General features: G+C 38.1%; 1 protein-coding gene across 2 annotated transcripts in view; it reads left to right on the top strand.

The window, feature by feature from the left end:
• Nucleotides 1-27,605, top strand: part of hob (bridge-like lipid transfer protein family member hobbit) — a 238,733-nt gene that overhangs the window by 32,485 nt on the left and 178,643 nt on the right. For both annotated transcript variants that reach the window (XM_053770361.2, XM_070094472.1), the window contains exons 6-11: nt 8,789-8,971; nt 9,426-9,599; nt 17,830-17,953; nt 23,104-23,219; nt 24,865-24,993; nt 26,493-26,965. In XM_053770361.2, the coding sequence (XP_053626336.2) occupies nt 8,789-8,971; nt 9,426-9,599; nt 17,830-17,953; nt 23,104-23,219; nt 24,865-24,993; nt 26,493-26,965 (1,199 nt within the window). The remainder of the gene's footprint in view (nt 1-8,788; nt 8,972-9,425; nt 9,600-17,829; nt 17,954-23,103; nt 23,220-24,864; nt 24,994-26,492; nt 26,966-27,605) is intronic.

The raw sequence follows: 27,605 nt of genomic DNA, 5'->3' as shown, positions 1-27,605 counted from the left end.
CTTCCTCCATAAGCCATGTGTGTCATAAAGGGCAAACTAAAATGCCAGGAGCAAAGGACAAGTAACCCTTCTCCTTTATAAGTTACCAAAAAAGACTAAGGAAAATTTTAAAGGAGGGTTGTTTGAATATGTGTGGGTGTAGTATGGATGTGAGGAAAGAACTGATTGTAAATGTTATGAATGAAAACAAGCTGGATGACCAAGCTCTAAGCAAAGCAAAGGATGGAGGAGAATTTCATTGGGGAGTTGTGAGAATTAAAGCTAAGGAAGGAGCAGTAATATTAAATGATCAGTTATAGGAAGAAAAGAGGAAATAAGTATAAATTCAAGAATTATGTGGATTAAAATAAGGGTGAGATGTGAAAAGTGGGTATTAGTAAGTGCTTATGTACCTAGGTAAGAGAAATTGCGCTGAAGATACAGAGAGAAAAATTAAGCAAAAACTAGTTTGATTTATTAATTGATTTTTGGGAAGTGTTGAGTGCTTGGGGAGTTTTGAACCAAGTAAGAAAATGATAGTTGTGGTGGCCTAAATGTGCAATGAAAGAAACTGTTGTAAAAGGTATAATAGGTAAGTTTTAAGTGTCATGGGTAAATGATAATGGGGTCTCTAATTATGTATAGTAAGAGGTTTGGTGAAAGGTATTTTAAGAAAGAGGATAAATAAGTATACAAGATATAATATAGGACGTGATGATAGCAGTTTGTTGGGCTATGTATTAGTATATAAAAGGCTGATGAGTAGAATCCTGGTCTGGTGGCTAAAGCTCCCGCTTCACACACGGAGGGCCCGGGTTCGATTCCCGGCGGGTGGATACATTCGACACGTTTCCTTACACCTGTTGTCCTGTTCACCTAGCAGCAAATAGGTACCTGGGTGTTAGTCGACTGGTGTGGGTCGCATCCTGGGGGACAAGATTAAGGACCCCAATGGAAATAAGTTAGACAGTCCTCGATGACGCACTGACTTTCTTGGGTTATCCTGGGTGGCTAACCCTCCGGGGTTAAAAATCCGAACGAAATCTTATCTTATAGCTACAGTGAGAGTAAGAAGTAGATGGGGTACAAGGAGAATGGCATTGGTAGGTAAGAGAGAAGCAAAAGTTTATAAATTAAAGAAGGAGATAGCTAAGGTAAAGTACAAGCAACTAAGACAAGTACATAAGTCTGTGTGAGTTGGACTTGCCTTGCATGGGCCAGTAGGCCTGCTGCACTGCTCCTTTTTATATTTTTATTTGGGAGTGGACTTGTCAACAGATGGGTCCATGAAAGATGAAATGAATCACAGAATTGACCAAGGGAAAAGAATGGGCAGTGCGTTGAGGCATCTCTGGAGACAGCTCTATCCATGGAGGCAAAAATGGAAATGTACCAGAGTGCAGTGGAGCCAATACAGTGAACCCTCGACCAACGACGGCATCAATTAACGATAAATCCGACTAGCGATACATTTTAACGCAAAATTTTTGCCTCGACTAGCGCTAAAAAACTCGGCCAACACTATTCGTTCCATCTAAGACGCGTCCACTTCTGGCCAGTGTTTACAAGCCAGCCAGCCACCACAGTCGCTTCCAAGCATACAGTCGGAACATTTCATATTATCACAGCCTTTTTAGTGATTGCACCTGCAAAATAAGTCACCATGGGCCCCAAGAAAGCTTCTAGTGCCAACCCTACAGCAAAAAGGGTGAGAATTACTATGGATATGAAGAAAGAGATCATTGCTAAGTATGAAAGTGGAGTGCGTGTCTCTGAGCTGGCCACGTTGTACACAAAACCCGAATCAACCATCGCTACTATTGTGGGCAAGAAAACGGCAATCAAGGAAGCTGTTCTTGCCAAAGGTGCAACTATGTTTTCGAAACTGAGATCGCAAGTACTTGAAGATGTTGAGAGACTGTTATTGGTGTGGATAAACGAAAAGCAGATAGCAGGAGATAGCATCTCTCAAGCGATCATATGTGAAAAGGCTAGGAAGTTGCATGATGATTTAATTAAAAAAATGCCAGCAACTAGTGGTGAAGTGAGTGAATTTAAGGCCAGCATAGGTTGGTTTGAGAGATTTAAAGGGAAGGGAAGTAACCTCGGAAAAGGACTTGCCACCTCAAGTCCTAATGGAAGGGGATTCCCCTTCTAAACACTAAGACCATCAACACTCTCCCCTCCTCCCATCCCATCAATGATCACCAGATCTTCAATAAAGGTGTCATGTAACTGTGCATGTCTTCTTCAGTTTGTGTGTATTAAAATAAATATTTCATGTGGTAAAAACAATTTTTTTTCATACTTTGGGGTGTCCTACACGGATTAATTTGATTTCCATTATTTCTTATGGGGAAAATTAACTTGACTAACGATAATTTTGACTAACGATGAGCTCTCAGGAACGGATTAATAGCGTTAGTCGAAGGTCCACTGTACTATTGTGTGGGTGTGAAGCATGTTTTTTTAATATTGCAGGGAGGAGGAGATTGGAGGCAGTGAAGATGTATTTGAGGACAATGTGTGGTGAAGATATTATGCAGAGAATTAGAAGTTTGGAAATTAGGAAAAGGTGTGGAATCAAAAGGATTATTCAGAGGGCTGAGTAGTGGTTGTTGAGGTGCTTAGGACATTTTGAGAGGATGGAGAATAATTCCTAGGAAGGCATATAAATCTGGGGAGGAGGGGTTTACCTGAAGTCATTTCTGGAGGAAGTGACACCGTGGTGAAGTGAACACTAGATGAAGTGAACTCTAAAATGCTACTCCAGGATAGGGGGTCCTAGGAAAGGTTGGAGGGAGAAGGTAAAGGAAATTTTTGGTGCAAGAGCCTTGGACAGCCAACATTTGTGAGCATGTTAGATAGGAGTGAGTGGAGGCAAGTGGATTTTATGATTTGACATGCAGTTGGAGTGTGAATAAGATAATGTTTATGAAAGGATTCAGGGAAACCAGTAGGCTGGACTTGAGTCCTGAAGGAGTGCTGGGGATGCTGCAATTTGGAGGGTCATCTGAACTGGGATGTCAGCACCCTTCTGACAAGACAGTAATTGAATTGAGTGATAGTTCAATTCAATTCAATTCAATTCAAGTTTATTCTCTATAAGGTTTACAATGTGGGATTTACAGGTTTTGGGTATTGTGTGGTTTACATGTTATAAAATACTAATTACAGAGGGGGCCACTAGGACACCTAGCATGGCTAGGTATTTCGAGCAGACTTAGATTAATTCTTAACATTAAATCCTTGCAGATTATGGTATTAAGGCTAAGTGACTACATCATAATTTGTGAGTTTAGCAATGTGAATGCTTTTGTTTTGGCACAATACAAGGTGTCTATATTGTAAACTTATGACTAGTTAGGATTTATTATTTTAAGATTAAGATTAGTATTTTTGGGTTTATAGTTTATCGAGTGTTAAAAACAGTTAGTGAGCGGATTTAATATTGCTGTAAATGCTGTTTGCAGTATATGTATATTATGCCAAAATTTGAATATGTTGGACTCTCAGCAAGCATGCGTGAGCCTGTTAGATAGGAACAAGTGAAGACGAGAGGTTTTTAGGACTTGATATGCTATTGAAGTGTAAGCAAGGTAACATTTATGAAGGGATTCAGGGAAACTGGCAGGCCAGACTTAAGTCCTGCACTCTGAAGGAGGGGTGTTGATAAGTTGCAGTTTTATAACTGTAGTGTTGGTATGCAGAGGCATGCATACACTATAGTTATGGAGTAGATGATGATGAAAGTGTTTCTTCTTTTCTGGGTCTTCCTGTCTTGGTGGGAAACAGCTGATGTGTTGATAATAAAAAATGAAAATATTAGTTTGAAGTCAGTGCTGTGGAACCCTTGATTTCACCCTTAATCCGTTCCAGAAGGTCGGTCTAAATCCGAAACGGATGAAAACCGAAGCAATATTTCCCATAAGAAATTATGTAAATGCAATTAATCCGTTCCAGACACCCAAAAATATTAACAAAAAATACATTTTTTAAAGAATAACTATAGTTTTACATACAGAAAACTATGAGAAAGACATATAAATGACTAATGAAATAGATAAATGAACATATAACATCACACTTACCTTATTGAAGACTCTTATTGGGGTATGGATGGCGAGGAGGGGAGAGGGAGGAGGAGCAGAGGTTTTTGTTTGGAAGGGATATCCCCCTCTATAAGGACTTATGGTATCAAAGCCCTATCCAGGGTTACTTCCCTTCTTTGTCTTTTACTGGCACTGGACCCCTGTCGCACTAAAATTCTGTCCAGAGAGCTCTGTTTCTGGCATCTCTACAGTCTCTTTCTTGAATTCTATCATGTTTCTCACCTTTACCAAAGGGCTGACACTAGGAACTTTCTCTGGGCCAGTGGTGGCTTATTTTGCAGTCGCACTTGATAAACAAGCACAAAAAACAATGGACTATTGTGAAAAGTTTTGGATGAATGCTTACTCAATCAGTGACAGAGCCAGACTGAGACATGTACACATGAGTGGCGGCGTCCTGGGCAGGCGGACACATCTGATATGGATGATTTCCATGACGAGGTACGAAATCTGGAGCAAAATTTCACCGAAAAAAATGGTCGAAATTCAAATCGTATGATTTCTAGTGCAGATGAAATCTGGGGTTCCACTGTACTTAAAATAACATATTAGTTAGACAGAAAAATATTTGAAGCCATGCCACAGGAATAATACAAGTTAAAAAAAAAAATGGAAAAATGCCCATGTTTGTTTATAGGAAGAATATGCAAATGTAATTCATAACAGTATAGTAGGGCCCCACTTACACAGCAGGTTAGGTTCCAGGCTACTGCTGTAAAGCGGAAAGTGCCGTAAAATGGAACGCCCTTTTTTCCACTTATAAATGCATATGAATGCTAGATAACAAGTTTACAATAACATATATAAAGTTATGAATAGAACTAGGTATTAAAAACAATAAGTAAAATACACGCACAGTACACTCATTACTTACCTTAAAATATTTGTAGTCTTAACGTAGGGTGAGAAGTGAGTGGTATTTATTTTGTAGAAAGTCAGGTGTAGGAGGTATGGTAGCCAGCCAGGCCAGGTCACCGACACGTAATATACTATGACATTTAAAGCACCCTAGAGTGATAAAATGTACATGCAGTACACTCATTACTTACCTTAAAATATTTGTAGTCTTAATGTAGAGTGAGAGGTGAGTAAATATAATATACAAAGGAATAAACAAGAGAGGGAGAGAGATGCAGAGGATGTAAACAAACAGATGAACACCTCCGGTTTTGGTTGATACACGTTCATCTATACCTAACATCTCATATTTATGTTAATTTATTCTACTGTGAGGTGTATTTATCAAATTCAAAGTTTATTCTCTATTAGGATTATAATGCTGAGTTTACAGAATTTGGTTATTGTGTGGTTTACATGTAGTAAAATAATAATTACAGAGTGTACCACTAGAACACCTAGCATGGCTAGGCATTTCGGGCAGACTTAGATTAATTCTTAAATTTAAAATATTACAAATTATGAGGTAAGTTGGTATTATGGCTAAGTGACTAAATACTAGTTTGTGAGTTTAGCAATGTGAATGCTTTTGTTTTGGCACAATACATAGTTTCAGTATTGGAGTATCACAGGCCAACTTATGACTAGTTAGGATTCATTATTTTAAGATTGAGATTGATATTTCTGTTTATGGTCAAATGGGTGAGTGAGTGTAAGTGTGAACCACCAGGTGGTATTCGTGTAATTAGTTGACGGGGTGTATCAGGGAGATAAGACGTTTTCTAATGGTAGTTTTGAAGGTGATGAATGTGTCTGCAGTTCTAGAGTTTTCAGGTAGGGTGTTCCAGATTTTAGGGCCTTTGACATACATTGAATTTTTGTAAAGGTTTAGTCAGACACGGGGAATGTCATAGAGATGTTTGTGTCTGGTGTTATGCCTGTGGGTTCTGTCACAACTATCAAGAAAGTGCTTTAGGTCAAGGTTAATATTGGAATTTAAGGTCCTGTAGATGTAGATTGCACAAGAGTAAGTGTGGATGTACTGAACAGGGAGTAAGTTTAGATCTATGAAGAGTGGGGGGTGTGTTGCCAGGGATGGGATTTAGTGATTATTCTTACTGCGGCTTTTTGTTGGGTTATTATTGGCTTTATGTGTGTTGCTGCAGTTGATCCCCAAGCATAAATAGCATAGGTGAGGTATGGATAAATAAGTGAGTGGTATAGTGTGAGAAGGGCATTTTGTGGCACGTAGTATCGTATCTTGTAGAGGATCCCAACCGTTTTGGATACTTTTTTGGTTATGTGTTGGATATGGGTGCTGAAATTCAGGTTGTTGTCGAGGTATAGGCCTAGGAATTTGCCCTCATTATGTCTGGCAATTAGAGTGTTATCGATCTTAATGTTAATTTGTGCAACTCCTGCTCTGCTACCAAACATAATATAGTAGGTTTTGTCAGTGTTAAGCGTAAGTTTATTGGTTGTCATCCAAGTTGATATTTTGATCATCTCCTCGTTAACAATGGTGTTGAGGGTGGCAGGATTAGGGTGAGAGATGACATAAGTCGTGTCGTCAGCAAAGAGAATGGGGTTCAGGTGTTGGGATATGTTTGGAAGATCATTGATGTATATGAGGAGGAGCAGGGGACCAAGGACACTTCCCTGCGGAACTCCAGTATCAAGTGGCCGTGTTGTTGATGCTGTGTCTTTAATGGTGACATACTGATACCTATTAGTAAGGTAAGATTTGAAATATGCAAGCGCATGGCTTCTTATACCATAATGGTCAAGTTTGTGGAGTAGGATGCCGTGGTCTACTGTGTCAAAAGCTTTTCTTAGGTCATTAAAAATTCCTAGTTGATATTCCTTACTTTCCAATGCTGTGTAAAGCAGATCTAGCATTTTTATGATTGCATCATTAGTGCTTTTATTTTTCCTGAATCCAAATTGGCAGGGGTTGAGTATGTTTTGTGCCGTTGTAAATGAATATAGTCTCCTGTGCACGAGTCTCTCAAAGATTTTGGATAGCAATGGTAAGTTTGATATTGGCCTATAGTTGTTTAAATCTGTAGGGTTACCACCTTTATGTATTGGTGTAACCCGTGTCGTCTTGAGTAGTTTCGGGAACGTGCTAGTTTCTATTGACTTGTTAAAAAGTAATGAAATAGCATGCGAAAGGACATGGGCCGCTCGCTTGTACAATAATGGTGGGACATGAGACAGATTCCCTGAGTTATTTTTAAGTGACTTTATAATCTCGGTGACTTTCGTGGGCTCAGTTGGTGCAAGATAGAAGGAATTTGGGAAATTCCCATCTAGGTAGTCCCCGGCATGGGCATTGGTACGTGGGATTTTATTGGCGAGATTAGATCCTATGACTCAAGAAATCGTAATGACACGATTGCAAACAAACCATACCCCCGGCCGGGATTGAACCCGCGGTCATGTTGACGGCATTGAAGGGACTTGAGCTAGAGTTCGTCACTGCCATGCTAGCTGGAGATTCGTCTGTAAAAACTTGCATTTGTGGTCACAGTGGTGCCTGTGCTAACCTTCCTATGGTGTAGAAATATACCTAGTTGGATGAATCTTATTGTGGCTAGCTGGTCTAGTGGCTAACGCGACGGGCTGGAGTTTTGAGACTCTATGACCACGGGTTCAATCCCGGCCGGGGGTATGGTTTAGATCCTATGGTTGAGAAGAAGTCGTTCATCTTGTTAGCTGTGTCAGTGGGATGCAGTGGTGTTTCATTAGGTTTAATTAGGACAATATTCTTGTTTTTTTTCAGTTTTTATGTTATGTAGCATGTTTATTATATAATTTTGAAAAAATTGGATTAATGAAAATGTTTATATTAGCGTAATATACAACATTTAAAGTGTCTCAGAGTGATTATTATTGTGTATTATTATTATCATTATTAATATGGCATCCTCAAGACTAATAAGACACACTTAGTGATTTTATTGTGTACCTGCATGCCAGCATAGTGTGTAAGTACAGGTACACATGAGTATAATTATCAGAGTACATGTACAGTATACGTATATAAGACATGAAATAACTTTAAAACACTTGAAATTTTGGAAAGTTTCCAGACATAATGGAGAGATGTGGTACTCACAGAGCTCATGGAGAATGTAAACAAACTGGGTGGGGCGCAGTGACCATATTAGAAAGTCAGGTGGGGGGAGCCGTATTGTGAGTTTTGGTCATAATTTGAAATGTCCATATTAGTGGAATGCCATAAAGCTAAACTCCATAAAGCGGGGCCCTAATATATATGTATGAAAAAAGATATAAACATGGTTTCCTAGCACCAACAACAGGCAGGACAAGAAGCTCCAGTTGTAAACCGAGAAAAATTTTTAATGTCAGAATTATACTGAAAAGTTGTCTTAATAAACAGAATGTTACAACCACTGACACTAAAAAAAATGTAAGGGTATAGAAAAAAGTCAATTAAATGTGTGTATATTTGTTCCTGCAATTAGGAACAGAGATATACACATATGTATGTAATATCTCTCACAGCACTCACACAGATGCACACAAGTGGACATGTAAATATACAGTACTTTGTGGTGAAATAATTTTCAGAGCATCTTCTCAAGAAATGCTATGCAACTTTTGTATAATGAGCAGTACAGTAGTTAAATGCCACTACTGTAATTTTATATGTTTGGCTAATTATTATTTATTTATTGTCATTGGTATATACTGTATACTCTCAACAGTAGTTCATTCATCAGTATGTATCAAGCAAAAATTGTAATTTGTATAATCTTATTCTTCAACTACAGCTGAAAGTGTGTGTAAGTGGAGCTCACTTCAAGGTACTCCAGCATGTAGGTGAAGGAAACGAGGCACTGGCAGATACAGGCTGTGGACGAGCTGGAGCAACCCAAGATCCCTCACTGGTAGAGTGTGCTATCTCACTCAAACTTTCAATTGAGGCTAATGCAGAAACAGTAGCAGCAATGGAAGTAAGAATCATGTAATGTGTTAGTTTTGGAACTCAAACTTTACATTGTTTTTTCTCTACCTATTAATAATAGTACAGTGGAACCTCAAATATCGAACTTTCTTCGGTCCAGAAGGCTGTTCGAATGCCACTACCGAACAAATTTATTCCCATCAGGAATAATGTAAATTAGATTAGACCATTTAAGACCCTCAAAAATACACTTATAAAAGCACTTACAAAAATACACTTACATAATTGGTTGTGTTGGGAGCAGTTCAATTTTTGAGGTTCCACTGTATCTTCTTTAATGCTCATGCCCATTTTAGCATGTTTTAAAATATAAAATTTATACAGTGGCTCTTAACTGTGATTGTGAAATAAATTTTTATTTTTGAGGGGAACCTATTTGTAAATTGTAAGATGAGTGTGTTTTATTCCTTGATTAATAATAAAGCACTTATGTGTTATTACAGAATATCTCTGTACAATTGCGCCAACCACAAATTACAATTCGAGAACGGTTGTTTACATTTCTGGAACACAAAGCACTTGCAGCTACACCTGTGATCAGTACTCCACATATATCTTCAAAAAACAAACCATCAGTGAACACGTTGCTTCACAGATACTGGCTGTTTCTCCCCTTGGTGAGTTTGTTTTTTAAAAAACTATTAATGTTATGGTAATTATAATGTATTTTTTATGGTGTGCAGCTGCTTGCTTTCACAGGTTACACACGTCGAGTATGTTTCTCATGAAAGTATTACTATAATAATAATATCTTTATTTCTTCACATACATGTACAAGGTATACAGGCCTAGTTAATGTCAATGACATACTACTATATAGAGAATCCTTGTTATACAGAGCAATTCAGGCAAATTAGGTCAATTTTGTCCCATGATGTGACCCACACCAGTCGACTAACACCCAGGTACCCATTTCACTGATGGGTGAACAGGGACAGTAGGTGTGTTATGAAAGGACATCCTAATGTTTTTCCAGCCATACCGGGAGATTGTATCCCCAGATCTCAGTGTGTGAGCCGAGTGCACTAGTGATTGAGCTACGGGACACTTTGGGGCAGGTGGAAGGAATAGGGATGGTGGCAAGGGGGGCTGTAGCCCCCAAAAGTTCCATCAGCCTCCTAAAGGTCCATAATTCCTTCTTTCAACTGATCTGCCACCCTTAAGCTACTCCTATATAAAACTTATGTAGCTGCCCATAGGAAGGGATGTAATATTTTTAAGTTGCATTCACACGGTAGCACCATTTGGTGATTTGCTCTGTTTATATTGCATTTCCTTGTCAGTACGTATATACATTTCTGTTTTTTCTCCAATATTTTTCTTAATCTTTATTAATATGAGTTGTCCTTTTTTCATTTAATTCCTTTAATTACTTTGTGAGGTTTTCCTCATTTGCTCCATACTTTTGTTTATCACTTCAGTTAATGCCAGCTGATTGAGTAGTGTGGCGTGCAGACCTATGTGTGAAGAGCTTTTTGGCAGGTGTTTCAGATTTCTGTTCCTTGCCTTTTAACCCTTTTAGTCATTGAAATGTACTAGTAATGTTCTGCATGATGCCAACCACTTACCCTTTACATAGTTCCAGAAGTACTGAGGCATCCAGAATTCAAATTCAAATTCACATTTATAATTTTTTTTTTTATGCTGTTCAATGGTAATGTAGTTTACATGTTTAGTGGAACCTTGACTTACGAGTTTAATCCGTTATAGGAGCTAGCTTGTAACTCAATTTACTCGTATATCAAATTAATTTTCCTCATTTAAATTAATTGAAAAGCCATTAATTCGTTCCTGCACTCTGGAGAGACGAGAAAAAAATACTTGAATATGACGCTATTATCAACTGTACGGCATATTTATCTATCACAATTCATCTGACATGATAAACAATATAATTAACACAGAAACATGATATATACTCTAGAATGAATAAAATAGGCTATAATATGGTGGCAGAGGTAGCGGCGGAAGTGTCCGCCATTTCCTGTCTAACTTTGACTATATAGTATCTTCCCATGCTCTTATTGTAAGAGACAACAAAGTATTTTTGAGGTTAACTGCAGTAGATCACTAGTTTTCTAAGGAAAACACTGAAAATATCGTATATAAGCACATAATAAATTATAATACAGTACAGAATGTAAAGAAATAATAAACTGTTTTATAAAGTGTATATGTACTTACACACTGAACATAACTGATACAATTTGTTTTGTTTAATCACTGAACATAACTGATATGGTATCTCCTGCGAGCTGCTTCACTCTCAACCACGTCAGCAGCAGCTTCTCCATGTTTTCATGGACAGAGGTCCCCAGCTTAGACATTGTTGTAATGCCCTTGGCTGGCACTATAGTCTTTATCGACTTCTGCTGCTTTAGTATCATTCATATAGTAGATGTACTTTGCTGGTATTGTCTGGTTAAATCCACAACTCGTGCACCTTGCTTATGTTTATCTATGATTTCATGCTTTAATTCCATGGAAATCATTGTCTTTTTCTTCTCAGCACTGTCCTTTACACTTATTTTCTTAGGACCCATGGTTAGGAAAGTGAAATCTGGCCAAATGACTGTAAACAAGGCATCAGAGAATTGCTCCAACAGCGATGTACACATGTGTACTGCCATCAGATGCACTGACTAGCACCAGCATTCTGAATTATTATTACGTACGTATTATGTACATTATTTTTTTTTTTTCAACAAATCGGCCGTCTCCCACCGAGGCAGGGTGACCCAAAAAGAAAGAAAATATCCAAAAAGAAAATACTTTCATCATCATTCAACACTTTCACCTCACTCACACATAATCACTGTTTTTGCAGAGGTGCTCAGAAAACAACAGTTTAGAAGCATGTACATATAAAGATACACAACATATCCCTCCAAACTGCTAATATCTCAAAACCCCTCCTTTAGAGTGCAGGCATTGTACTTCCCATTTCCAGTACTCAAGTCCGGCTATATAAAAATAACCGGTTTCCCTGAATCCCTCCACTAAATATTACCCTGCTCACACTCCAACAGATCGTCAAGTCCCAAATAACATTCGTCTCCATTCACTCCTATCGAACATGCTCATGCACGCCTGCTGGAAGTCCAAGCCCCTCGCCCACAAAACCTCCCTTACCCCTTCCTTCCAACCTTTTTGAGGACGACCCCTACCCCGCCTTCCTTCTCCTACAGATTTAAATGCTCTCCATGTCATTCTACTTTGATCCATTCTCTCTAAATGACCAAACCACCTCAACAACCCCTCTTCAGCCCTCTGACTAATACTTTTATTAACTCCACACCTTCTCCTAATTTCCACACTCCAAATTTTCTGCATAATATTTACACCACACATTGCCCTTAGACAGGACATCTCTACTGCCTCCAACCGCCTCCTCGCTGCTGCATTCACAACCCAAGCTTCACACCCATATAAGAGTGTTGGTACTACTATACTTTCATACATTCCCTTCTTTGCCTCCATAGATAACGTTTTTTGACTCCACATATACCTCAACGCACCACTCACCTTTTTTCCTTCATCAATTCTATGATTAACCTCATCCTTCATAAATCCATCCGCCGACACGTCAACTTCCAAGTATCTGAAAACATTTACTTCTTCCATACTCCTCTTCCCCAATTTGATATTATTATTATTGTAATTAATTTAGGGAACTGAAGCTCTATTGTTATTGTAATATTATTATTATTATTGATAATAATTTAGGGAACTGAAGCTCTATCATTATTGTAATAATTGTTATTATTATTTTTCTTTTAACAAGTCGGCCGTCTTCCACCGAGGCAGGGTGACCCAAAAAGAAAGATAATCCCCAAAAAGAAAACGCTTTCATTATCATTCAACACTTTCACCTCACTCACACATAATCACTGTTTTTGTAGAGGTGCTCAGAATACAACAGTTTAGAAGTATATAGGTATAAAGATACACAACATATCCCTCCAAACTGCCAATATTATTATTATTATTGATAAATTAGACACATGTGCAACTCTTGGGTATCTTTATTGAGGAAACGTTTCGCCACACAGTGGCTTCATCAGTCCATATGTAGGAGAAACTTGAAGAACAGGAGGAGAATGAGGTAATCAGTCCCTCAACCTTGAGTTGATGTGTTCAGTCCATCAATCTTGAATAGAATACGGCATATGAGCGGAGAAGCAGCTTATAAACCGTATGGCAGGAGAGGTGCAGCAGTCATAGGTGGTGTCACATTTGTTCAATGTGGAAGTAGGTCGTGCCCTAGAATTAGGCAAGTGAAGAATTCCTAAGTATTAAGATCCCAAGAAGTTGCAGTGTCTGACAGGTTTGTAGATGAATGGTATGGACTGATGAAGCCACTGTGTGGCGAAAGGTTTCCTCAATAAAGATACCCAAGAGTTGCACATGTGTCTAATTTATCAACATGTCGGTTCTCTGAACCATTCATCTACAAACATTATTATTATTACACAAATAACCCGCACATAAAAGACAGAAGCTTACGACGACATTTCGGTCCGACTTGGACCATTGACAAAGTCAGTGTGACTTTGTCAATGGTCCAAGTCGGACCGAAACGTCGTCGTAAGCTTCTGTCTTTTATGTGCGGGTTATTTGTGTATCGTTCCAGTCACGGTATTGTGCCTTTTTGTTATTTATTATTATTATTATTATTATTATTGTTGTTATTATTATTATTATTATTATTATTATTATTATTATTATTATTATTATTATTATTGATAATTTAGGGAACTGAAGCTCTATCATAATTAATAATTATCATTATTATTATTATTACTATTATTATTAATTTAGGGAATTGGATATGTGCTCAAGTTACCTAAATTAATAATGATAATAAAAATAATAATAATAATAATAATAATAATAATAATAATAATAAAAATAATAAAAACTAAAAATAATTATAATAAGAATAGAGCTTCAGTTCCCAAAATTATTATCAATAATAATAATAATTATAATACATAATAATTATTATTATTATTACAATAATGATAGAGCTTCATTTCCCTAAATTAATAATAATACATTATTACGAGAGCTTCAGAACGAAGCCAACTCAGTGCACTGCTTACCTAGCTGTGGGAGCAGTTCTCTCCTGCTTTGCTTATACCTTTGACAGTCATTTGGCCATATTTCGCTCATCAAAGCATGGGTCCTAAGAAAGTAAGTGTAAAGGACAGTGCCGAGAAGAAAAAGAGGATGATTTCCATGGAATTTAAGCATGGAATCATAGATAAACAAGAGAGGTGTCTAGGTTTTGGGTTGAGGGAAAAGTGGGGGGAAGCTGGCTTGTAACTCAATTTTTTTTTTTTCAACAAGTCGGCCATCTCCCACCAAGGCAGGGTGACCCAGAGAGAAAGAAAATCCCCAAAAAGAAAATACTTTCATCATCATTCAACACTTTCACCTCACTCACACATAATCACTGTTTTTGCAGAGGTGCCCAGAATACAACAGTTTAGAAGTATTTTTTTTTTTTTTTTTTTTTTTTTAAAAAAGTCGGCCGTCTCCCACCGAGGCAGGGTGACCCAAAAAAGAAAGAAAATCCCCAAAAAGAAAATACTTTCATCATCATTCAACACTTTCACCACACTCGCACATTATCACTGTTTTTGCAGAGGTGCTCAGAATACAACAGTCTAGAAGCATACACATATAAAGATACACAACATATCCCTCCAAACTGCCAATATCCCAAACCCCTCCTTTAAAGTGCAGGCATTGTACTTCCCATTTCCAGGACTCAAGTCCGACTATATGAAAATAACCGGTTTCCCTGAATCCCTTCACTAAATATTACCCTGCTCACACTCCAACAGATCGTCAGGTCCCAAGTACCATTCGTCTCCATTCACTCCTATCTAACACGCTCACGCACGCTTGCTGGAAGTCCAAGCCCCTTACCCACAAAACCTCCTTTACCCCCTCTCTCCAACCCTTTCGAGGACGACCCCTACCGCGCCTTCCTTCCCCTATAGATTTATATGCTTTCCATGTCATTCTACTTTGATCCATTCTCTCTAAATGACCAAACCACCTCAACAACCCCTCTTCTGCCCTCTGACTAATACTTTTATTAACTCCACACCTTCTCCTAATTTCCACACTCCGAATTTTCTGCATAATATTTACACCACACATTGCCCTTAAACAGGACATCTCCACTGCCTCCAACCGTCTCCTCGCTGCTGCATTTACCACCCAAGCTTCACACCCATATAAGAGTGTTGGTACTACTATACTTTCATACATTCCCTTCTTTGCCTCCATAGATAACGTTTTTTGACTCCACATATACCTCAACGCACCACTCACCTTTTTTCCCTCAATCAATTCTATGATTAACCTCATCCTTCATAAATCCATCCGCCGACACGTCAACTCCCAAGTATCTGAAAACATTCACTTCTTCCATACTCCTCCTCCCCAATTTGATATCCAATTTTTTCTTTATCTAAATCATTTGACACCTTCATCACCTTACTCTTTTCTATGTTCACTTTCAACTTTCTACCTTTACACACATTCCCAAACTCATCCACTAACCTTTGCAATTTTAATTTAGAATCTCCCATAAGCACAGTATCATCAGCAAAAAGTAACTGTGTCAATTCCCATTTTGAATTTGATTCCCCATAATTTAATCCCACCCCTCTCCCAAACACCCTAGCATTTACTTCCTTTACAACCCCATCTATAAATATATTAAACAACCATGGTGACATTACACATCCCTGTCTAAGACCTACTTTTACTGGGAAGTAGTCTCCCTCTCTTCTACACACCCTAACCTGAGCCTCACTATCCTCATAAAAACTCTTTACAGCATTTAATAACTTACCACCTATTCCATATACTTGCAACATCTGCCACATTGCTCCTCTATCCACTCTATCATATGCCTTTTCTAAATCCATAAATGCAATAAAAACTTCCCTATCTTTATCTAAATACTGTTCACATATATGCTTCAATGTAAACACCTGATCTACACATCCCCTACCCACTCTAAAACCTCCTTGCTCATCCGCAATCCTACATTCTGTCTTACCTCTAATTCTTTCAATTATAACCCTACCGTACACTTTTCCTGGTATACTCAGTAAGCTTATTCCTCTATAATTTTTACAGTCTCTTTTGTCCCCTTTCCCTTTATATAAAGGGACTATACATGCTCTCTGCCAATCCCTAGGTACCTTCCCCTCTTTCATACATTTATTAAACAAAAGTACCAACCACTCAAACACTATATCCCCCCCTGCTTAGAAGTATATGTGAAGTATATATAGAATATATATAGAAGTATATATGTATAAAAATACACAATATATCTCTCCAAACTGCCAATATCTCAAACCCCTCCTTTAGAGTGCAGGCATTGTACTTCCCATTTCCAGGACTCAAGTCCGGTTATATAAAATAACCGGTTTCCCTGAATCCCTTCACTAAATATTACCCTGCTCACACCCCAACAGATCGTCAGGTCCCAGATACCATTTGTCTAAATTCACTCCTATCTAACACGCTCATGCACGCTTGCTGGAAGTCCAAACCCCTCGCCCACAGCACCTCCTTTACCCCCTCCCTCCAACCTTTCCGAGGACGACCCCTACCTCGCCTTCCTTCCCCTACAGATTTATACGCTCTCCATGTCATTCTACTTTGATCCATTCTCTCTAAATGACCAAACCAGCTCAACAAACCCTCTTCAGCCCTCTTACTAATACTTTCATTAACTCCACACCTTCTCCTAATTTCCACACTCCGAATTTTCTGCATAATATTTACACCACACATTGCCCTTAAACAGGACATCTCCACTGCCTCCAACTGCCTCCTTGCTGCAGCATTTACAACCCAAGCTTCACACCCATATAAGAGTGTTGGTACTACTACTATACTTTCATACATTCCCTTCTTTGCCTCCATAGATAACATTTTTTGCCTCCACATGTACCTCAATGCACCACTCACCTTATTTCCTTCATCAATTCTATGATTAACCTCATCCTTCATAAATCCATCCGCTGACACTTCAACTCCCAAATATCTGAAAACATTCACTTCTTCCATACTCCTCCTCCCCAATTTGGTATCCAATTTTTCTTTATCTAAATCATTTGATACCCTCATCACCTTCTCTTTTCTATGTTCACTTTCAACTTTCTACCTTTACACACATTCCCAAATTCATCCACTAACCTTTGCAGTTTTTCTTTAGAATCTCCCATAAGCACAGTATCATCAGCAAAAAGTAACTGTGTCACTTCCCATTTTGTATTTAATTCCCCATAATTTAATCCCACCCCTCTTACAAACACCCTAGCATTTACTTCTCTTACAACCCCATCTATAAATATATTAAACAACCATGGTGACATTACACATCCCTGTCAAAGACCTACTTTTACCGGGAAGTAGTCTCCCTCTCTTCTACACACCCTAACCTGAGCCTCACTATCATCATAAAAGCTCTTTACAGTATTTAGTAACTTACCACCTATTCCATATACTTGCAACATCTGCCACATTGCTCCCCTATCCACCCAAATGTCGGCTAAAAACTCAGAGCAAAAAATAGACTGATCGATGGTTTGTATCTCAAAAAACTCGTACATTGGGACACTCGTAAGTCAAGGTTCCACTATAATAAAACTTTGTTAGGCACAAAAGAAAACCACTGGTATGCATTTTGGGCAAACTAATCCTGATGCTTGAAGAATATAAAACAGTAGAAAACTCCATTTTTTTTAGTTACAATATATTTTAATTATTGATTTGGACCTGAAGCAATTATGTATTTTTTTTTTCTAGAAATTTCAGGTGAAAGTTGAAGATATTGGAGTAAAGTTTATGAATAGCCTTAGTCAAATGGCACTGCAAGGATCTTTGGCTGGCATTGATCTCCAGACTCACCTTAACCGTGAAGGAGGATTAGGTAAATACCTCTGTAGAAGTTTGTTGATTTAAACTTGTAAAAAATATTTTTTTTAGCACAACGACTATATCTCACCAAGGCAGGGTGACCCAAAAACAGAAAGAAACACTTTCACCACCATTCAACACTTTCACCACCATTCACGCAATATCACTGTCTTTGCAGAGGTGCCCAGACATGACAGTTTAGATGTCACTCCAAATAGACAATATCCCAAATCCCTCCTTTACACTGCAGGCATTGTTCTTCCTGCCTCCAGGATTCAAGTCTGGCTAACCAGTTTTCTTGAATCCCTTCACAAAATATTACCCTGCTCACACTCCAACAGCTTATCAGGTCCCAAATACCATTCGTCTCCATTCACTCATATCTAACACAATCACACATGTCTGCTGTATGTCCAGGTCCCTTGCACACAAAACCTCTTTTACCCTCTCCCTGAATAAATAAGGGACTTTTTTTTTTTTTGTATCTTCCCCACTACCCTTACGTTTAGAAATAAAAGATGAGTGTACACCCAGTTTTTCTGTGAAATGTCTGCTGGTCATGACTAAGATACATAAATTTAAAAAACAATAACATTCAAAATTTTCATTAATGCACTGTAAATTTGATCAATCTGCCTGCCATTTGAAGGGGTGGTCACATGTCAGCCTGCATTCCCTTTTTTGCTGGACCAATTGAAGTAGAACATTTCTTGCATCTTCTCTCCTTACCTTACTGATATTTTACTAAAAGTTCTACAGTCATATATGTGATGCTTATATTATATAGAGCCTGTGTCAAACAGTTTGATAATAATTTTTAGTGCACACTAAAACCCAGATCTGTAGTGGAGGGAAGGTGGAGTAGGGGTCAGCCTAGGAAAGGTTGGAGGGAAAGGGTAAAGGAGGTTTTTGTGTTCTAGTGGCTTGGCCTTCCACCAAGCCCCTAGAACAGCGTGTTAGATAGGAGCGGATGGAGACAAATGGTTTTTAGGACTTGACGCACTGTTGGAGTGTGAGCAAGGTAACATTTTTGAAGGGATTCAAGGAAACTGGCAGGCTGGACTTGAGTCCTGGAGGTTGGAAGTACAGTGCCTGCACTCTGAAGGAGGGGTGTTAATGTTGCAGTTTTATAATTGTAGTGTAAGCACACCTCAGTCAAGACAGTGATGAAGTGAATGATGAAGGTTTTTCTTTTTCTGGCCACCCTGCCTTGGTGGGAAACAGCCGATGTATTAATAATAATAATAAAACCCAGAATCCATGACAAGTCTATAGTATTAATCAGTACATTGCAGTTACACATTACCGTGTCTTGTACAGTGTAGTGATGTGTTCTTAGATTGTTGAACATGCTGGTGATTCATAATAGAAAGTGAGGAAGTGTATGTAAATGAGAAAGATGTAAGGTGGAGGGATCCAAACATCAGATGATTCAGAGGGGCAGCCATGGCACCAGTAAGCTGACAGTCCTAATTCATTGCCATTTTTTTTTTTTAAGAGAGAGTAACCCTGTGCCTTGATAGTAAAAATAAATTAGTGTTTATCCATTGTTTTACTGTCTAATAGAATGAGACAGAACATATACTAGTCAAGTTTCCTTACAGCTGTTTTTTCTGCTACTATTCACCTGCCAGGAAAACCAAGTGTGATAGGTGATAATGGGATACTCCCTCATCCTTTATTTTTAAACTGTTTCTGACTCTGATTTCAGACATACTTGGCTGAGATTGCCATTATACTGGTAACAATAAGTTGCCATCATGCTGGTATCATCATTCTGGTTACATCAGGTTGCCATCATGTCAGTAACATAAGTTACCATCATGCTGGTATCATCAGCATGCCATCATTCTGGTAGCATCAGGTTATCATCATACCAGTAACATCAAGTTATCATCATGCTGGTATCATCCAACATGTTACCATTATGATGGAGGCATCAAATTCCCAACCAGCTTTTGGGTGTGCTATACGTATGACACAGTTCTTGAATTCCTGATGCTCTCATCTTTATTTTTCTTAGCTTTCATATTCATGCTTGAAACATTTAATCTCTTCATCTTAATAATAGTCAGTATGATAATCTCAGTATTGAATTATTAAAAACAAAAACTGGTTGGTGAAACATTTTCAAAAAGAAGGTATAGTTGGGTGTTGCATCTCTGTTTAATTCAGCTTGTCGATATTGTATACCATTAATGTACTGATACTTTGTAAACCATCAGTATATAATAAAAAGACACAATACTGTGACTGGAACAATACACAGATAATCCACTCATAGGAGACTGAAATTAATGATGACATTTTGGTCTGACTTGGACCATTAATTAGTGATACCAGTTAATAGTGACTTAATTAATAATGGTCTAAGTGGGATGAAAACATCTTCGTAAGTTTAATTCTCCTATATGTGGGTTATTTATTTAACCCATTGATGTGCAACAAAATTTTGAAATAATGGGCAAAATCTGCTGTGTAAATAGCACTTCTAATTCCTTTAACCCTTTCGGGGTCCATGCCGTAGATCTACAGCTTGACGTTGAGGGTCCAAACCATAGATCTATGCCATGAGCTCAGCTCACTCTAATAAGCTGTGAGGAGTAAATTTGGGCTTAGATATGAGAGAATACATCTGTGTGGTATGTGTACACTACATAAAACAAATCCTGCAGCACACTGCATAATGAGAGAAAAAAACTGAGACCGTAATTTTCGATTAAAACAGCAACTTTGCAGTATTTTTTCGTATGTTTTTTATAGTTGTATTTGCGATTTCTTGGTCTCATTTGATAGAATGGAAAATATATTACAGAAATAGAGATGATTTTGATTGGTTTTAGTAGTGAAAATGACTTGAAACTGAGTTCAAAGTAGCAGAAATGTTAAATTTTTGCCACTGTTCAAGAGTAAACAAATGACCTCACATGTTTAATACACACCAGCTGGTGGGTCTAATATACATTCACAAATGTGCTGATATTATTTATACAATTATTACAATATTGCATGAGAGTTAATCTTCTATTTTTTGGTTTGAATAAAAAATCATTATGTGAATTAAAAATCAAAATGAAATTCATTTGTAAAGCCTGAAAATGTAACTAATGAACAGAGGAAATGTTAGTTTAGTACCAGGAATGCTTGCATTGTTTATTCTGGACCCTATTTTGAAATTGGAATGTTTTGAACTTTGCACTAAATTGACTAAATTACCAATTTCCGATCACTTTATTTATTTTGTAGTTGAAACGGTTGAATTGGCAATTTCTTGTGCTCAATCGATAGAATAGACGTAATACTAGTGAAATAGCTAAGAATTTGGTCTACTGGAATAAGGTAATTGGCCTAAAATTGGAATCGAAGTCGGCAAAATCGCCAATGCATAAATATCGCTGACACATCAAAATTTGCAAGAGCACAATCTCGTCAGTTTTTCATCAAATTTTGTACTTTTTGTTTTATTACCTTCAGAAAAAGATTCTCTACTATTTCATAAGAAAGAATATCAAAACTATTTTTTGAAAATTCTTGGACACTGGTGCACACTTCGAAATTTGGCCTCTGGACCCTGAAAGGGTTAATTTCAATGTTTATTGAATATTATTGTAACTTGTGTGTCTTAGACAGGGATGTGTAATGTCACCATGGTTGTTTAATATATTTATAGATGGGGTTGTAAAAGAAGTAAATGCTAGGGTGTTCGGGAGAGGGGTGGGATTAAATTATGGGGAATCAAATTCAAAATGGGAATTGACACAGTTACTTTTTGCTGATGATACTGTGCTTATGGGAGATTCTAAAGAAAAATTGCAAAGGTTAGTGGATGAGTTTGAGAATGTGTGTAAAGGTAGAAAGTTGAAAGTGAACATAGAAAAGAGTAAGGTGATGAGGGTATCAAATGATTTAGATAAAGAAAAATTGGATATCAAATTGGGGAGGAGGAGTATGGAAGAAGTGAATGTTTTCAGATACTTGGGAGTTGACGTGTCGGCGGATGGATTTATGAAGGATGAGGTTAATCATAAAATTGATGAGGGAAAAATGGTGAGTGGTGCGTTGAGGTATATGTGGAGTCAAAAAACGTTATCTATGGAGGCAAAGAAGGGAATGTATGAAAGTATAGTAGTACCAACACTCTTATATGGATGTGAAGCTTGGGTGGTAAATGCAGCAGCGAGGAGACGGTTGGAGGCAGTGGAGATGTCCTGTCTAAGGGCAATGTGTGGTGTAAATATTATGCAGAAAATTCGGAGTGTGGAAATTAGGAGAAGGTGTGGAGTTAATAAAAGCATTAGTCAGAGGGCAGAAGAGGGGTTGTTGAGGTGGTTTGGTCATTTAGAGAGAATGGATCAAAGTAGAATGACATGGAAAGCATATAAATCTATAGGGGAAGGAAAGAGGGGTAGGGGTCGTCCTCGAAAGGGTTGGAAAGAGGGGGTAAAGGAGGTTTTGTGGGTGAGGGGCTTGGACTTCCAGCAAGCATGCATGAGCGTGTTAGATAGGAGTGAATGGAGACGAATGATACTTGGGACCTGACGATCTGTTGGAGTGTGAGCAGGGTAATATTTAGTGAAGGGATTCAGGGAAACCGGTTATTTTCATATAGTCGGACTTGAGTCCTGGAAATGGGAAGTACAATGCCTGCACTTTAAAGGAGGGGTTTGAGATATTGGCAGTTTGGAGGGATATGTTGTGTATCTCTATACGTATATGCTTCTAAACTGTTGTATTCTGAGCACCTCTGCAAAAGCAGTGATTATGTGTGAGTGTGGTGAAAGTGTTGAATGATGATGAAAGTATTTTCTTTTTGGGGATTTTCTTTCTTTTTTTTGGGTCACCCTGCCTCGGTGGGAGATGACCGACTTGTTGAAAAAAAAAAAAAAAAAAAAGTGTACAACACTATTTTAGGTACACAATAGATTGCTTAAGTGCCTTTTTTTGTTATTTTTAACAGTATTCTTATTAAACAGATACTCGGACAATCACCCCAATTTAGTCTGTTATGTGGAGGGTTTACTCTGTTATACCTATTTATTGTGCCAGAATGATACAATACCCTGTCAGTTACCTACTGATATTCTTTATAGTTTGCTTAAGTAATGATTCATAGACTGGGTGCATAATAATACTTTAAAAAATGAAAACTTACTTTATTCCTAGAGAACCTGCCAGCCCTTCTGCCTGACTTCAGCACTGAGTTGCAGGTGGACAACACAAGGTTGCAGTGTGTACATGACTCTTCCATTTTTCTCATTAGATTTAACCTACAAACTCAGGTAAGAGAAAATTCATTCTTGGAAGGATAGGATAATCAGCTACTGACATGTTGGGTCAAACATGCATTTTTCAGTTGAAAGTTGTTCAGTAAACGATTGCCTGCCTGAATGTCTTGTTTAATCCAAAATATGCCAAGGTACATCTGCCAAGTAGTGAGACTAAATCATTTTAGTGTTGTCATTCATTACTTTCATACAGTTGCAGTTAATGAACATATTTATGTTTGCAAGGTCATGTTGATAATTTGTAAATGATGCAAACACTGCCATCAAAGAACAAAAATAAGATAAATTGTATACAGTATGAATATAATTCTTGAGTTAAATATAAAAGTTTACATTGAATGCATTGGGGATTATGGGGTCCCAGATGGATTTTATCATACCTATTCCTACATAATACCAAATTAACTTTCACTCACTCACTGGTCATTTCTTTATTGTTTTGGAGTCAAGGCACTATGTGGGGTATGCCAGTGGTATCAGCTCCAGTTGCCAGCCAGAATATCACAGCTGGGGAGGAGAAGGAAACCTAAGATCCTTTCTGGTCTCTGGTACAGAAAGAATCCTTCAGTGCTTACTATTCAGTTTTCTTCTGTGGGATCCTGGTAGGTCAGCAGCCAAGGGAGTGAACCCAGAAAAGGTGATAGTCCAGTTTTTTTTTTTTTGCAGGTTTATTATCCTATGGTATCTCTGATACATCCTCAGCAGTAGGTTGGCAGATAACAACCACCCAGGGAGGTACTACTGTTCTGCCAGGTAAGTGTAAAATGAGAGTCTGTAATTGTTTTACATGATGGTAGAATTGCTGGTGTCTTTTGTCTCTCTCATAAACATGCAAGATTTCAGGTACGTCTTGCTATTTCTACTTACTCTTAGGTCACACTACGCATACATATACAAGCATATATATACACACACCCCTCTGGGTTTTCCTCTATTTTCTTTCTAGTTCTTGTTCTTGTTTATTTCCTCTTGTCTCCATGGGGAAGTGGAACAGAATTCTTCCTCCATAAGCCATGCGTGTTGTAAGAGGCAACTAAAATGCTGGGAGCAAGGGGCTAGTAACTCCTTCTCCTGTATAAATTACTAAATTTAAAAAGAGAAACTTTTGTTTTTCTTTTTGGGCCACCCTGCCTTTGTGGGATACGGCTGGTTTGTTGAAAAAAAAAAAAATTACTGAAGTTAAAAAGAGAAACTAGTTTTTCTTTTTGGGCCACCCTTCCTCGGTGGAATACAGCTGGTTTGTTGAAAGAAAGAAGATATGTATGATTCCAGATGGCAACACTCCCAAGAGCTCCAAAGCAAAGAAACTGTTTCTGCTTTTAAAAGATGTTTTTGCATCAGGGGCATTGGTCAGATCTAGGTTTCTTCCTTCTCCAACTGTAATATTACAGCTCATAACTGGAGCTGGTCATGCCTGCACACCCCACCTAGAACATGCACACAACAATATAGTAGTGACCAGTGAGAGCAGCAAACAAGGTTGTGGCCACAGTACAACTATAAAACCTCTGAGAGAAAATAGGTGAGGTAGGAATACAGGTAGGCATGATTTATACCAGGTGGGCCCTCAAGGAGCTCTGACTTTCTGCAATCAAAAAGCAGTTATTTAGTAATACAATGCAAGTGACTATCTTTCTAGTTTGTTGGTGACCGAGTAAATATGAAGAGTGAATTTAGATCTCTTCATGTATCCTATGATCATCGTGACTTAGGTGTATGGACCACCTATGTGTCCCGACAGAAGCCTCTACCTCCTGCACAAAGTTATGTAAGTATCTCTGACTGCCATATACTACTTAGATATCTTCATTCATTGTATTGAATCATTTACCTGCAAGTGTGTTTTATGTCACATTTAAAAACAGATACGTACTTGATTGGTAAATTAAAAACAAGTCTACAGTGTGTTGAATTATTTACCTCAGTACATGTTTCGTATTTAGAAAATACAGTGGAACCTCCACTCATGAGTTTAATTCGTTCCGTGACCTTGCTCGAATCTGGATTTGCTCATTTGCAGAGTCAGTTTTCTTCATTTAAATTAATTGAAATGGAATTAATTCGTTCCAGTGGAATTCCAGGCATGAGAAAATACTTCAATAACTTCCTTAATATGAGTCTGCGGCTTATTTATCTATCACAATTCATGTAATATGACATAATAAACAATATTAATAACATAGAAACATGATATATGCACTAGAATGAATAAAATACACGTCATTACGTATGTGGCTAGTGGTGGTGACAGCAGCCATTGTTGTTGTTGGGGTACAACAAGGTTGCTACCAAGGTACAACAAGGTTGTTACCAGGGTACAGCAAAGTTGCTACCAGGGTACAACAAGATTGCTACTAGGGTACAGCAAAGTTGCTACCAGGGTACAACAAGGTTGCTACCAGAGTACAACAAGGTTGTTTTTCAAGGCACAAGGTCTGCCACTACTGCTTCATGTTGTCTGCTACTGCTACCTTATGATGTCTGCCACTGCTACCTCATGATGTCTGCCACTGCTGCTTCATGATGTCTACCACTGCTGCTTCATATCTGCCACTGCTGATTCATGTTGTCTGCCACTGCTGCTTCATGTTGTCTGCCACTGCTACCCCATGATGTCTGCTCCCACTGTTGTTAGCAGCATATTGAAGAGCTTTCCAATATGTGAAGGTTGAGGGGCAGTGCCAATCAGACAGATATTGGACGGTGACATCATTTATTTACTCTGGAACATCGCCAAAGAATCGAACATTTCTGCTACTTTGAGCTCAATTTCAAGGTACTTTTCATCAAGAAAGCAATCAAAATCATATCTATTTCTGTAGTATATCTTCCATTCTATCAAATGAGACCAAAAAAGCGAGAATACAACCATACAAACCATACGAAAATATACCGCTAAAGGGAGGCTAATGGCTGAGAAGTGAACTCTGTTATTTATGATCTGATTTCTTTCATTTTTGGTGTACGTTAAGAAGCATCTTTTCATCATACATTGCCCAAGTTTCAATAAGATAATCCAACAAACAACTGAGATCCAATTCCCTAGATGAAGAGCAAGAGTCCCTCACCAGCATCAAGGAACCTCCCTTGAGGCCCGCTCGCATCTGGAAACTTCGCTCACTTATGGAAGCAAAAAACCGATCGAGCAACTGCTTGTATCTGGAAAAACTCGCACATGGATGTGCTTGTAAGTGGAGGTTCCACTGTATTAAATTTATATGCTAGACAAATTTTTGCAAAGTCTTCTAATATTAACTCTTGTACCAGGTTCCAGAATTAGGAGACAAAGGGAAATCTGCTACATGGAAAAAACTGTTGCATCGATATTGTGTTGGAATGATCATGGAAATGTGGGATGTCAGCTGTGGAGGTTCAATGCCAGGTTCGTCGTATGGTCAGACTAGTCTTCAGCATGCACGTTTCAGTGTTGCATTATCTCAGTGGACATCACAGGTTGCTGGAGAATTAATTTTGGAATCTCTGGTGGCCACACTGGGACAGGTGCAGCATAGCATTACTCCCACCGTACAGTCAATTTCAGCTGCTACAGCCCCGAGAAGAATTCATGTATGGGGAACACCAGCATGCATTGGTCTTTGTCTTGTCCAACTTTCCTCAGTTCCTCAAGGTAGTAGCAGAAATAATAATTCTCTGCCTCCCCTTCAAGCTGAGGCACTGGTTGATAATTTGCAACTGGAATGGAGTCCTGACTTGGGTTCATTCATCACATCTCTCATTAGGTATGCTAATGGTGTAATAAATGGGATGTTACAACTAATAACTAATAAAAATGTTTTCAGTTTGCAACAAGATTGGTTTGAAAAATTAAATGAAGTAAATGTGAATGTTCTGCAACCGTGAAATATTGTTTCATTTCCTGTAAATTATTAATTGAATATTGTGAGAGGTGAGAGCACAGAATTACTTGAGTTTACAGTTATATAATGGTGATTCAAAGTTAAAGTTATCACAGTTTTTGAATGAGGATGACATTTCTTGTGACAAAAGTAATATGCAGGGTGTTTTTTGAATTTATAGTTTAATAAAAAACTGAAAAGTGTTGACCAAATCATTTTTAGGGGTCATTTAATATGCTTATCTCTGGAAAAGTGACTAACATGCCAGGAGCAAGGGGCTAGTAACCCCTTCTCCTGCATACATTACTGAAGTTAAAAAGGGAAACTTTTGTTTTTCTTTTTGGGTCACCCTGCCTTGGTGGGATACAGCCAGTTTGTTGCAAGAAGAAAAAGATCTCTGGAAAAATAGAGGTTAAGAACAAGATAATGTAAGAAAGTTAGAGCTAAAATTAAAGCATACTTGATAGCAAAGAGGAGAAAATATAATTCAAATTTTGTAGGACCTTTTGACAAGAAATGTTAA

Source organism: Cherax quadricarinatus, chromosome 4 (assembly GCF_038502225.1).
Source record: "Cherax quadricarinatus isolate ZL_2023a chromosome 4, ASM3850222v1, whole genome shotgun sequence".
NCBI classification, from domain to species: Eukaryota; Metazoa; Arthropoda; class Malacostraca; order Decapoda; family Parastacidae; genus Cherax; species Cherax quadricarinatus.
The sequence above is the reverse complement of the archived record's forward strand: the minus strand, read 5'-3'. Positions and strand labels throughout refer to the sequence as shown.